This window comes from Cnephaeus nilssonii (assembly GCF_951640355.1).
Source record: "Cnephaeus nilssonii genome assembly, chromosome: 12".
Lineage (NCBI taxonomy): Eukaryota > Metazoa > Chordata > Mammalia > Chiroptera > Vespertilionidae > Cnephaeus > Cnephaeus nilssonii.
Genome location: NC_137083.1, coordinates 52,890,603 through 52,904,403, shown reverse-complemented (window position 1 = coordinate 52,904,403; position 13,801 = coordinate 52,890,603). Strand labels below are relative to the sequence as shown.

The 13,801-nt window shown below is 44.4% G+C and overlaps 1 protein-coding gene across 1 annotated transcript; it reads left to right on the top strand.

Moving 5' to 3' along the window:
* The first annotated feature begins 2,235 nt into the window (after window positions 1-2,235).
* On the top strand, window positions 2,236-10,514 carry NDUFB2 (NADH:ubiquinone oxidoreductase subunit B2). The gene is made up of 4 exons (XM_079786632.1): window positions 2,236-2,379; window positions 6,379-6,523; window positions 8,391-8,489; window positions 10,077-10,514. Exons 1-3 carry the CDS (start codon window positions 2,285-2,287, stop codon window positions 8,463-8,465), a joined length of 315 nt encoding a protein of 104 aa, XP_079642758.1. The 5' UTR covers window positions 2,236-2,284; the 3' UTR covers window positions 8,466-8,489; window positions 10,077-10,514.
* Window positions 10,515-13,801: the final 3,287 nt, after the last annotated feature.

Here is a 13,801-nt window from a genome sequence, read left to right as displayed (position 1 = left end):
GGGCTGTTGGATTGATGGCCTCAGTTTCTCAGGAGCCATTACAAAATGAACACAGGCTGTGTTGAAGAGGAGAAAAATGGTTAATGGGTGTGTTTTAATATACGTAATTAGCTGATTTTTAAAACAAGAATTTTAATTCTGGTCGAGGGCACATGCCTTGGGTTGCGGGCTCGATCCCCAGTGGGGGGTGTGCAGGAGGCAGCCGATCAATGATTCTCTCTCATCATTGATGTTTCCATCTCTCCCTCTCCCTTCCTCTCTGAAATCAATAAAAATATATTTAAAAAATAAATTAAAAAAATAAACACTCTCTTATAAAAAAAAAAAAAAAGATGGAGAAGGTGAACGAATTTTTGTTACCCTGCATCAAGCTTTTGCTACCAGGAAAGGAAGGTACAATAAAGGAATAAAAATTTCCTGAGTACATGCTGTGTGGATTCTTAAATGACTCAAATTAAGATGAGGGGCACTGACGTTCACAGAAATAAAAGGACTGGTCCAAATTTCTAGGCTAATAATTGGCAGAGCTGAGGTCTGAACTCCAGATCTTCACTCCCAAGTTCTCTGCTCTTTTTTGTTTAAGCTGTGCTTTGTTTTTGTGGCTTTGGGATCATAGCATTGTTCTTTGCTGGGAGCTATATGGCTTGGGCAGCCAGTTCTCTGGGAAGATGGCAAGCTTTCTCCTCCCATTTCATAAATGAAATTTCTATCTTAGTGTTTTGTAGCTATCACCAGAAAGGATAAGTGGCGAATGGTAGTTCAGACAAAGGCAGACTGTTGCATAGCAAGTGGAAAGTCCTCATCCAGAGAATAGTGGATTCTTTCCTCTAATTTACCTACTAAGTTAAGAGGGCGGGAGAACAGGGCCAGAGGGTAAATCAATAAGACTGTCCTCAAGGGCCTGGGGCAACTTAGCAATCTTAAGCTTTATGTGGGCCATACTCCAGGGAGAGGTTTCTTGTTAGAGGACACATGGAGGCCCCTATCTTGGCACAGGAGAGACATCAGTTATACTCAATTACCCTCTAATTTCTAAATTCAGTTCTACATTTCTCTCCATAAGTATCCTATTTTTCATGCTTGTGACTATAAATGTGAGATCTTTGGTGTTTAGGCTGGCAGACTAAGTTTTATAATTTCTAAAAAAAATATATTTTATTGTTTTTTTATAGAGAGGAAGAGATTGGGATAGAGAAAAACATTGATGAGAGAGAAAGATCGATCAGCTGCCTCCTGTAAGCCCCCTACTGGGGATGTGCCCACAACCAAGGTACATGCCCTTGACCGGAATCCAACCTGACCCTTCAGTCCACAGGCCGAAGTTCTATCCACTGAGCCAAACGGGTTAGGGCTAAGTTTTATAATTTAATCAAACCTGGAGGTGCTTAGGAAAACTAGTCTATAAATGGAGACCCTAAGAATTTGGGGAGGGGCGTTTAGCGACACTAGGATTTTGTAAAAGGGAATATCGAGAAACAAAGGCCAAGAATCCAGGACTGGGCTCAGGGTCCAGGAATTAGGAGCACTGCATAAACGGGAGGCTGCTTAGCTGCGGACTCCTTAGCTCTACTCCAGACTTAATCAGAGCATGTGGGCTCCTCGGGTGACTGATGCCACCAGTCCGTCCATGCACTGATATCTGGGAACCACTGTCTGCCGGTTGGTAAAGTTCAAGTTTGCAGAACAACAATAAAACAAGGAAGACTTAAACATGTCGCTGTGAGTCTCTTGCAGGAGAGAGTTAAAAAAACAACAACTAGCTTTGGGAAAGACCACTGGTTCACAAAGGATTTGACACCTGAAAGGAAGGCAGCTAATTCAGGAGGAGCAGGCCCATTTAGATCAGCACAGGTAGGGAGGAGCGAGTTCAGACTCGGGGTTAAGAGTTCGCTAGCACACGCGAAACCCAGTGCTCCTGAAGCCGGGCGCCTGGGGCGTCCTCACCTCCCTCCGCGAGGCCTCGCCCGCCAGTCCCCGAGAAAGCGCGCGGCTCCGCCCAGCCGTCACTTAGCAACGCCAAGGCCGACTACACTCGCCTCCTCACCCTCTGGACCACAACACGCCGAGTCCCTCCCGGCGCGCAGCCCGCCCCAGCAAAGGGACCGAGGCGCTAATTTGAGACCCAAACCTTGGCTTCCCTCCTCTAGACATCTTCCGGAAGGAGGTAGGCGGGGCGACGCCGCTGACGCCCGGGGCGGGGCGCCGGGGGAAGTGACGTGGCCGGAGCGGTGCGGCCTCACGGCGGCGGTGCGGCCTCACGGCGGCTGTCCGGACTCGGGCTGGCATGTTGGCTCTGACGCGGGTGGTGCCTTTCGCTCGCGGCGGAGGCAGCCTCTTCAGAGGCCTCCGCGCGCGGGCGGCTGGGAGCGGAGTCCGTCAGTGAGTGTCGGCCGGGGGTGGGGTCTTGGCCTGCTTCTAACAGCAAGTGCCGGGTTTCCGGGACGTCCTCACCTTGACCCTGGGCGCCTGGGACGGGTCCGCCCCGAGGCATGTTGGGACTTGTAGTCGGCTGCGCCAAGGCCAGGGGGAGTTGGTTACAGTGGAGTGGGGGGTGAGAGGGGACGGAGGGACACTGCCCTGCACCAGGGGATCCTGCGCTCGGGATTTTCACAGTTGGATGTGGACACAAGTTGAAGCTAATCTGGAAGCTAGAGCAGGAGTTGGGGAAGGGAGGTCGGTCCAGGCCGCGGAAACAACCTCTACTGTGTGTGTATTTGAAGTGTCAAGGGCAGAAGTGAGGCTGGAGACCTTAGGGCATAGGGAGGGAACAGCAGCGGATCCTGATGGCCGGCTGAATAATTTAAAACAGGCGACAGCGGTCGTTGAGCGGCTTCAATCCGATGTCTTGTGGCCAGATTATAATTCTGAAAAAACACTCAAGCTGCAGGTTGAGGAATTACTTCTCTAAGGCCCGGGAGTGTAGGCGATCACGCCCAGTGTGGGAAGGTGGGAGAAGAGAGAAGCCAAAAGTAGATGTTTGGGCAATTCAGAATTTCTTATTTTTAAAAATAGATTTATTTTTTAGAGCAGTTTTTATTTCACAGCAAATTTGAGCGGGAGGTACAGAAATTTGCCATAATCCCTCCTCCCCCCACACATGCATTACCTCCTCCGTTGCCAACATCACTCATCAGAGTGGTACATTTGTTACAATTTGATAAACCTACATTGACACAGCATTGCCACCCAAAGTCCATATTTTACATTAGGGTTTACTCTTGCAACACTAGAATTTAAGAGAGTGAGCAAAAGAGTCACCTGGTGAGGTATATAGCCTAAGAAACTGACTGAAGAGCATGGCGCTGGCAGGACATACCTACCAAGGGAGAACACATCTACCAAAAACAAGCTGGTAGAGCAGAGGAGAGATTCAGTAAGAGCAGGACTGAAAATAGTACCTTGGATTTTTCCAGGTGGTGTTTGGAGACCCCTTAGACCGTCATCTACACTTCACCAAGAGGCAGTGCAGGATAGTGCCTGCCACTTTAGCTGCATGACCTTGGAAGTTTCTTGATCTCTTCATGCCTCAGCTTTCTCACCTGTATAATGGGGATAATAATGTTAACTTCTAAGGAATCAAATGAATTACAATTCTCTGAGGTGTTTTAGGACAGTTACTTGTGCATAGTAAGCACCATGCAAGTATTATTCAGCTGTTGTGAGGGACCGGAGACTCAGGGAAATTAAAGGAGTGACTTGCTTAAAGTTACATGATTGTTAAGGACTAGAGGCCCAGTGCATGAAATTCATGCACCAATATGGTCCCTAGCAGCTGCTGGCGGGCCTTCCTTCCTTCCGCGCCACCCTCTGGTGGTCAGAGCATGTCATAGTGAGTGATCGAACTCCTGGTCGGTTGAACTCCTCGCGAGGGGACACTTTGCATATTAGGCTTTTATACATATAGGTATAGATATGGAGCTGGGACAGATGTGAGGTGGGGAAGAAGGAAAAGGCCTAGGTGTGACCTGAGCACAGACAACAATGAAGAACTACCAAACGGTAGCCCTGGGGGGTGCTCCTCTTTAAAAAACAAAACAAAAACTTTTATTGATTTCTTAGAGGAAGGGAGAGGGAGAGAGAGAGAGAAATATCAGTGATGAGAGAGAATCATTGATCGGCTGCCTCCTGCACACCCTACACTGTGGATCAAGCCCACAACCTGGGCTTGTGCCCTGATGGGGAATCAAACTGTGACCTTCTGGTTCATAGGTCGACACTCAATCACTGAGCATGCCAGCTGGGCTAGGGGGTGCTTGGTTCTTCACTGAGGTCTTGGTTCTTCCATAACACACTGATTTCACAGTGTGAGTGATCATTAAGTGAATAAATATTTACACTGAGTGGCTAGATTATTATGATCTCTGAACGCATAAGAATCTGGCCACTCAGTGTGTGTGTGTGTATACATATATACATATACACATATATACATACATATATACATATATACATACATACATATACATACATACATACATACATACATATATATTAGAGGCCTGGTGCATGAATTCGTGCATGTGTGGGGTCCGGCCAGCCTGGCCAGGAGGAGGGGACATGGGCGGTTGGCCGGCCTGTCTGCTGGTTGAACTCCTGGTCGAGGGGACAATTTGCATATTAGCCTTTTATTATATAGGATATACACTGAGTGGCCAGATTATTATTTGTTCAAAGATCATAATGATCTGGCCACTCAGTGTATAGAGCATCTTTTGGATTCCAGGATCCTTTCTAGGTGCTGGGGATAGAGCATAATACAAGAAAGATAATAGAGCTTCCATTATGGAGAGAGGACATAAACAAGTAGAAAAGAAAGAACATGTTTAGGTACTGTTAAGTGGTATGAAGAAAATAGAGGGGGATTAATCAACAGTGTCCAGGATAGGGGTGGATGGGTTACTGTATGCAGGATGATGTGGGGAATGCATGCCTGAGAGTTTGACTTGAGGTAGGTCCTGAGTGAGAAGTCAGCCACGCAAAGATGCCAGAAAGGGCTTCTTCACAAAGGCTCTCTGTGCTGCTGATGGACTGCAAGCCCAGCAGGCTGGAGTGGGGGGAGCAGAGGTAAGGGTGGTAGAGGTGGGATCAGAGAGATTAGGGAGGGCTTTATAGGTGACAAAGGCAAATTTGATGGGAGGCCATCTAAGCTTTTAAACCTCAAAGTAATATGATCTGGTTTTTGTTTGTTCTTTTAAAAATATATTTCTATTGACTTTAAAGAGGAAGGGAGAGGGAGAGAGAGAGAAACATCAATGATGAGAGAGAATAATTGATAGGCTGCCTCCTGCACACCCCATACTGGGGATCAAGCCCACAACCTGGGCATGTGCCCCGACTGGGAATTGAACCTGCCACCTCCTGGTTCATAGGCTGACGCTCAACCACTGACACTCAACCACCAAGCCACACCAGCCAGGTTGGTTTATATTTTAAAATGTAACTTTCACAGAGAATTATGGTGCATTTTTGTGTTTAAATTTGATACTTAATCCTGGTTTGGAACACCCATTTATTTCAAATCATAGTTAAAACAGCATGAGACTCTAGCAACAATGAAATGTGGAGAGTGGGTTTGAACCATAATTTTCAAATCTTATTTAATGAGTTTAACTGATGGGCCCTTATAACTAGACTAGAGGCTTGGTGCATGAAATCTTGCATAGGTAGGGTGCTAGGCCTGGCTGGTGATCAGGGCTGATCTGTGGGGCAAGCAGAGGGGTGGTTGGTGGGGGGGCCCTGCTGGCATCCGCCTTGGTCGGCCAGGGGCCTGCAGGCTGGGGGCAGCTCCTGCATTGAGCATCTGCCCCCTGGTGGTCAGCATGCATCATAGCAACTGTTTTTCCACTGGTGGTTCTGCGGTTTGGTCAATTTGCATATTAGGCTTTTATTATATAGGATAGGATAGTATCTAAACCTATCAAAGAGGAAGCTTATTGTTACAATGTCCTCTTTCCCATAAATATTGCAATGGAGCAGAGGACATAATTTACTTTTGAAATATATGGGTAAATTGATTTGCTTTTTGTTTTCTTTGGATAAAGCTAGTGACTGCTTACTACTATAGGTTCACAATCCTTTAACCAAAACTCTTGGGGCCAGTAACTCATTATCAGCACATTCATAAGATACAGGAGTATTCACTAAAGGAAAACTATCATTAGTCTCTTGTCAGTTCAGGCTAGTGTTTGCTGCTTAACAAATTTAAAGTGAGCTTATGAAAAATGAGTATTTTGAGGGCTTGTGGAGCTCTATCATTCTGTGTTTCGTAGAGGAGATGAGAAATGTTAGCTTCAGTTTCTGGATGGAGCTCAGGGTGTTGGATGACTGAATACTTTGAAGATGGAGCCAGCTGCCTAACGTTTTCCTTTTGCCTCGTAGTGCTGGTGGCGGTGTGCACATTGAGCCCAGGTACAGAGAGTTTCCCCAGCTCACCAGGTCCCAGGTGATCAAGGGTGAGTTCTTCAGTGCAACCATGTGGTTCTGGATTCTCTGGCGCTTTTGGCATGACTCAGATGCTGTGCTGGTAAGTGCAGAATATTCTCCTTTCTGTGGGTGGGAGAATGGAAGAAATAGTAACTTAGCTTGTGTGTAGACTATTTTTCTAGCCTTGATTTTGCTTTCTTGGTTTTAGTTACCTGGGACACCTGTAATCTGAAAATATTAAATGGAAAATTCCAGAAATAAACAATTTACAAATTTTAAATTGCACGCCATTCTGAGTAGCATGATAAAATCTCGTGCTATCCTGCTCTGTCCTGCCTGGGATGTGAACTGTCCCTTTGTCTAGCATTTCCACGCTGTATACACCACCTGCCAGTTAGTCACTTAGTAGCTGTCTCTGTTATCAGATTGAATCGATTGTGGTATCTCAGTGCTTGTGTACAAATCAACCTTATTTTAATTGATAATGGCTTCAAAGCACATGTGGACATGCCAAATGTAAAGTGCTTCCTTTAAGGGCAAAGGCATGTATGTATAGGAAAATACTTTCTATGCCTTGGGTTCGGTACCATCCATGGTTTCAGGCATCCACTGGGGGTCTTAGGACGTATTCCCTGTGGATAAGGGGGGCTACCGTACATCCCTTCCCCATATTGTCCTGTGTGTATGCAGTAATTTTGTTAATGAAACCTATCTCTCCCCTTTTGTACTAAAGGGTGCACATGTAGGTAGTCCATGTTGTATGTTTTGTGTTAGTTTGCTATATTTGGAGGGACACTAAAAACTAGTTCTTTCACCTTGTGAAATAAGGGTTCATCAGGTTAAGTTTCACACTTAAAATCTTTAAATGATGAACGTTATCTAGTCTGTCTGGAGGCCCAAGGCAACCAAATTGGGGTGGGAGAGATGTGGGCTAATTTGTTTTGAGGAGGGAGGTTTTTACCCAGCATCTTATTAGCCTCAGCTGAACTTTTATCGCATTTGCACCAACCCTGTTCTCTAGGAAATGAATGAAGCCTTTAAGCCCGTGGTCGGCAAACTGCGGCTCGCGAGCCACATGCAGCTCTTTGGCCCCTTGAGTGTGGCTCTTCCACAAAATACCACGGCCTCGGCGAGTCTATTTTGAAGAAGTGGCGTTAGAAGAAGTTTAAGTTTAAAAAATTTGGCTCTCAAAAGAAATTTCAATCGTTGTACTGTTGATATTTGGCTCTGTTGACTAATGAGTTTGCCAACCACTGCTTTAAGCCACTGAAATCTGTGCTTGTTGACCCAGAATACTTCGAATTTTAGTCAAATTGGTTTTGTTTTTAGGGTTGGAAAAAAACGTTAAAATTATGCACAAGTTTTAGAAGCATCAGGTTCATTAATATCCCATTTCTCCTAGAACTTCTCTGTGCCCTTGTCGCCCAGTAAGGAGCTGCCTAGTGTCCACACACGGGCAGCACCTAGACACCTGTCTCATTGTGGGTCAGCTGCCAGGAGCATGGATATGTGGCTATTTGGTGTGAGACAGTGGTGCAGCCAGATGCCCCCTAGATCAGGATCGAAGACGAACAAGTCCACCCGAGGGTCCCAGATCTCCCAGCAGGAATGACAGGACAGTTTGAGACATCCATTATGTTTTGCCAGGGCTTCAAGTCATTGTTGAGATGGGGGGTATCTTTGAAATCTGTTGCCTCCATTCCTACTGCTCTTCATCACAAACACATATTCCAACTCTGGCTCATGCTGGTAGCTTCAAAATGGGCAGGCTTTTACAATTCAGCTTACATTGAACAATATGAAGAACAGTTGGACCATCGAGTAAAGTAGTAGAATTCACTCCTGTGGCATGTCAAGGGTGTGTATGTTACAGCCTTATATTTTTTCCTTTCAAGATTTCTTTTTAAATGTAATTGTGTGGAATATAGATTCTTGACTTTTTTTTTTTTTTTAAATGATGTCACCAGGGTCACTTTCCATATCCAGATCCTTCCAAATGGACGGATGAAGAATTGGGTATCCTTCCGGATGACGAAGACTGAAAACGTAGACTCAACTCTTTACAAGTAGGTAAAATTTCTACTTTTTGAAAGTTATATTTACTTTTTTTTAATAAAGAAAAAACTTAAAAAAATTTTTTTTATTGATTTCAGAGAGGAAGGGAGATGGAGAGAGAGATAGAAACATCAATGCTAAGAGAGAGTCACTGATCGGCTGCCTCCTGCATTCCCCACATTGGGGATTGAACCCTCAACCCAGGCATATGGCCTGACCGGGAATCGAACCGTGACCTCCTGGTCCATAGGTCAACGCTCAACCACTGAGCCATGCTGGACTTTGTACCTATGATGTCTTGAAGAAATATGCATTTTCTAACTGTATAAAGAATTAACTTATCATGTGTCTGATTTCTTTAAAAAATATGTAATATGTTTTTGATTTTAGAGAGAGAGAGGAAGGGAAATGGAGAGAGAGAAACATCATTGAGAGAGAACCATCGATTGGCTGCCTCCTGCATGCCCCCTACTGGGAATCAAGCTCACAACCCAGGAATATGCCCTGACTGGGAATTGAACTGGTGACTACTCAGTGCATAGGATGGTGCTCAACCAACTGAGCCACATCAGCCAGGGCTCATGTGTATGATTTCTGAATTTAGTATTTTCACATTTGCTGTCTCCTGTGCTCCTGCCACCCCTCACCCTAAATTGGTTCATCTTCATTTTCGTTGTATATTTAAAAAAAATTATTTTTTCCTAAGTTACGTTACAAATTAGGGTCCCATTTATCCATCAAAGGCTTTTAAGTACCAAGTCTACACAGGGATTACAGGGTGGACAAGACAGATAGGAGCTTACAGTGCATGTTTATAGTTACAAAACTACTACCGTGTTCTATGTTTAGCCCTCACATGGAAAGTTCCAGCATAGGGGAATGTTATATGGATGTGCGTGGAAATGAGCTCTAAATAGTAAAGGGTTACGACCCTTTCATTTTCCAGATCAGGACATCAGTCAGTTTCCCTTCTTTCAAAAGGAAGGTAGCAGGAGAAGTTCCTTTCCCTACAGTCCCTTGTGGGTTAAGACATTCTTATTTAACGGTTTAAATTAATCATTGTACAGTTTAATTGCCATCATTCAGAATGCCTTGGAAATTGTTTTAACGGATAGGAAGCATTAAAAGATAGTTGAGTGTTTCCATTAAATTTTATTATTAGTATTGCCTTTTTAATTAGAAGTAGCTTATTGACATGAAAATTACAGCAGTTTTTGGATATGCAGGGCCGAGGGGGATGGCAAAAATGTCTCCAAAAGTTAGGCAATTAAGCTCTTTTATAGTTTGTATGTCTCTGGGTTTGTTATGGACAGTGAGAGGTCCCAGGCCTCCTGCTTCCCGTGTTAATGTGTCTGACAGCACTAACCCCTTCCTATCCTTTTACAGATTTCCCAATATTCCCACACTGTCAATGTTTTGTTTTAATAATTAGACTGTAAGCCCTTTGCGAGAGCAAGGTGATTTTGCTTCCCTCCTCTACAAGACGACTCACGTGACTGGTGCTCAGTGGATGCTTAAATAATTGAATAAACAGAATTATGGATTTGAGTTAGTGAAAATAAAAGTACTTAAAGCTTTCCCCTTTCGTTTTTCTACAGGAGCAAGGTCAGAATTTCAAGAGATTGTGGACTTCATATTGTCTGTTGAAGTTGTAAATTAAAGTGGTTTGGTCATGAATGAGGAACTGAGTTATGAATGTTTCTGATAACCATTCTCTGTGGATTATTTCCTGTGCCAACTGCTTACAGGCCCTTTCAGTGGATCTCTTGGTTACCTCATGGTAGGTAGCCTTGGGTCCATTTATCAGAGAGGAAATCGAGGCTTGGGATGAAGTAACTCACATAGCGTCCCTCATGATGGGTGGCGGCATGACTCAGACCCCATACTTTACAGTGTCATACTGCCTGCCTCCTTAGCGAATGTCTTCGTCATACATATGCTGACAATTAATGTGAAAAATTGCCATTTCTCTCCTGCTGGTGTATTCCTGAGTGTGCAGAGGTTAGCGGTCAGGGCAGTCCATTTATTGTGTTTACATCTCTTATGGGTTGGGCACTGTGTTCAGTGGCCATTTGTGGAACTCATAAGACAAACTTCTAACTAGGAATTCTTAGGGCTGGAGGAATGGGAAACAAGGGTGAAATGGATATTTACTTTTTCTAAAATTTGTTTCAAAGTACTTTCCAACTGTCTGTAGCAGTGGTTCTCAACCTTTCTAATGCCGCGACCCTTTAATACAGTTCCTCATGTTGTGGTGACCCCCAACCATAAAGTTATTTTTGTTGCTAGTTCATAACTGTAATTTTGCTACTGTTAATGAACCGTAATGTAAATATCTGTGTTTTCCGATGGTCTTAGACAACCCTGCTAGCAGTTCTCAACCTGTGGGTCGCGACCCACAGGTTGAGAACCGCTGCTGTAGAGCCTAAGACCATCGGAAAACACAGATATTTACGATTCATTAACAGTAGCAAAATTACAGTTATGAAGTAGCAACGAAAATAACTTTATGGTTGGGGGTCACCACAACATGAGGAACTGTATTAAAGGGTCGCGGCATTAGAAAGGTTGAGAACCACTGGTCTATAGCATCATAGTTCTGAGAGTAGGTAGGACAGCATTTTCCTCTATCCACAGATAAAAATCTCCAGTATAGAGTGGCTTAATGACTTCCTAGAAGCATTACTATTCATATATTTCTAACTTAGGTTTTTGACCACCTAAGCACTGGGAATACAGTGCTAAACAAGCCAGATAAGAGTCTGTTCACAGGGAGCTTAGATTTTAGGGAGGGAAGATGGTAAGTAAGGTTTACTAAGTGCTGTGAAGGAAATAACACTGGGTGGTGTGCTAGAGATGGGTGGTATTTTGGGTGAGTGGGGAAAGCATTTTCGCTTAAACCTGATCTCGTATGAGGAACCAGTTGTGTGAGGGTCTGGGAGAGCGGTAGGGACAAGGAACGGCAAGAACCTAAATCTAGGGTGGGATCCAAGTCAGCGTGTTTAAGGAACTGAAGGTTCTGGCAGCGAGGGTTCCGGCAGGTGAGGAGAGGTTGGGGTAGGTAAGGTTAATAGGTCATGGTTGCAGGTTTAGATTTAGGTGTGATGCACTGAGAAGCTTCTGGCAAGCCCCGAGGAGGGCGGGTGGGGTTGTGATTTGATGAGCATGCCTCATCCTTAGGTTTGCACTCTCTCTTTAGTTCTCAGTTGTCAGTGGGCATAATGACAGTCAAAGCCAAAGCAAGTGGCAGTTTCACCCTCCCCCACGGCCAGCTCCAGCAATCCCGAGCCTGTGGTAGGGGTGCGGGCAGCATTCCCCTTGGTTTTGTGTTTACTCACCTGTGTAAGAGTGAGCTGTCTGAGCTGATGGTCTAAAAGGCCATGAGATTTCTGTACTTTCTAGTTCTCATTTTTGTTGTCCCTCCATATCAATCGTTTTTGGGAAAGAATACAATTTATAACAGTTAACTCAAGTAGAATAATGCCATTAGCTCTTATCCTTAGAAACGAATAAAAATTGCTTGACTTGAATAAAAGCTAACTTAAAAAAAGTAGTCTTTTAACTCAGCCAGTGTGGCCTCCACTTGGGCTGGGAAACCAGTTTGAGCTGATGCAGAAATTGTCTCCACCCTGCTATTACAGTTTTTGGGAAAATACTTAAGTGGAGAGGGTCCCAAAGAGATACTTCATACATTTGATGGATGGCTATTTATAGTTAAATAATAGGGAAAACTGACTATGAGGCCAGGCACTGGGGTCAGCACTTTACATCTGTTAATTTATTAAATCCTCACATTCTTTCCATTTTATAAATGAGGAAGTTGAGCTATAGATGGATTAGGTAACTTGCCCAAGCTAATACAGCCAGTTAGAGAGCTGAGGTTCAAATCCTGTCTGGCTCTAGGTTAAGTCAGTTTATCTCAGAGTTAGCATAGCATGGTGTAAACCTTTTCATGATCTACTCTAAGAAATAATTTTACATTATGACCTGAGATATAAATTACATATATGTATGTATACAGTTCCAAAGTTTAATGAAACAGTACTTACCTGTGATGCACTCTGATGTTTTCTCTTATTGTACATTAAAAAATGATGGTTCAGAGACTGATTTTACTACTCACCAATGGGTTTCAACCTGCAGCTTGAAATACTGGCACAGAGTGTAAGAACTCAGGCTTTGCAGTCAAGCTTGTGGGCTGACACAACTCGACCATTACTAGCTGTGAGTTTGGGCAGATTACTTGTTTGATCTATGCTACAGTTTCCTCATTTGTACACGAATTAACTAGATTAAGTGGGTTAGCACATAAAGCCCTTAGAATTATGTCTGGCATGAAGGAAATACTCTCTTAATGGGAGTAACTGTTATTTCTAGACCACTGGGTCTAAGGTAAGTTTATAGTGACCCCTGCGTACCAGTTTGCTTTTTATAGGAAAGCCTCCATATGAAGATAGACTCAGCTGTAACCAGACATCCCAACAGATGTGGTGCCACCTCTCCCCTCCGCCTAGAATGACAGGCATTTAGGACATCTCCCTGATGAGGAGTTAAAGGGACATTCTAAGTAAGTTTTAGGGCGTGCCTGGTAGGTGGAGAGATGTACCTTCATAAATGGAAAGGTAGGTGGTGAAGGAATTATTGATGACAACAGAAGATCAGGTGTCAAATTTTACACAAATTTGTAACTTAGTTTCCTGTGAAACCTTGAGTGTAAATACAATGGGATAGCTAATCAAGTTAGAGACGGGAGGTATTGTGTGAGGAGCACCTGCTGTACGCGTGTTACAGGGAGGTACAGAGTCATTGTCGTTCCACTTGCCACTGGGACTCTTCTGTAGGAGGTCCGTCTGGTTCCCTGCTGCCACCCTCTCATCAGGAGTGTCATCGGAACAAGTGAGAGAAAGGAAGCCGGCTGCTGGACCTGCCTCAGCAGCCGGGCCTTTGCCTTTTGGCACCTACACAAGCAGTGGCTTGCCTGATTAGTGACGGAGTGTGCCTGTACAACATCCATTTATAGCCACAAACACCGTTTCTATCCACATTTCATTATAGGCATCATGACCACAACACAGTCATTGATATGAGTACTGACGAGTCCTGGCTGTGTGAGCCTAGGCAAGTCATTCTTATTCAGGGCTCCATATTCAGTAACTGAGATGAGACTTGGACCAGATTATCTTTAAGAACTCTTTCTGCTCACCCTCGCTGGTTTGGCTCAGTGGATAGAGCGTCAGCCTGTGGACTGAAAGGTCCCAGGTTCGATTCCAGCCAAGGGCACATGCCTGGGGTTGCCAGCTCGATCCCCAGTAGGGGGTGTGCA

Coding starts and splice junctions, on each gene's coding strand:
- NDUFB2 (XM_079786632.1), top strand. CDS start 2,285: ATGTTGGCTCTGACGCGGGTGGTGCCTTTCGCTCGCGGCGGAGGCAGC. Junction 2,380..6,378: donor GCTGGGAGCGGAGTCCGTCA/GTGAGTGTCGGC, acceptor TTTGCCTCGTAG/TGCTGGTGGCGGTGTGCACA. Junction 6,524..8,390: donor ATGACTCAGATGCTGTGCTG/GTAAGTGCAGAA, acceptor TGATGTCACCAG/GGTCACTTTCCATATCCAGA.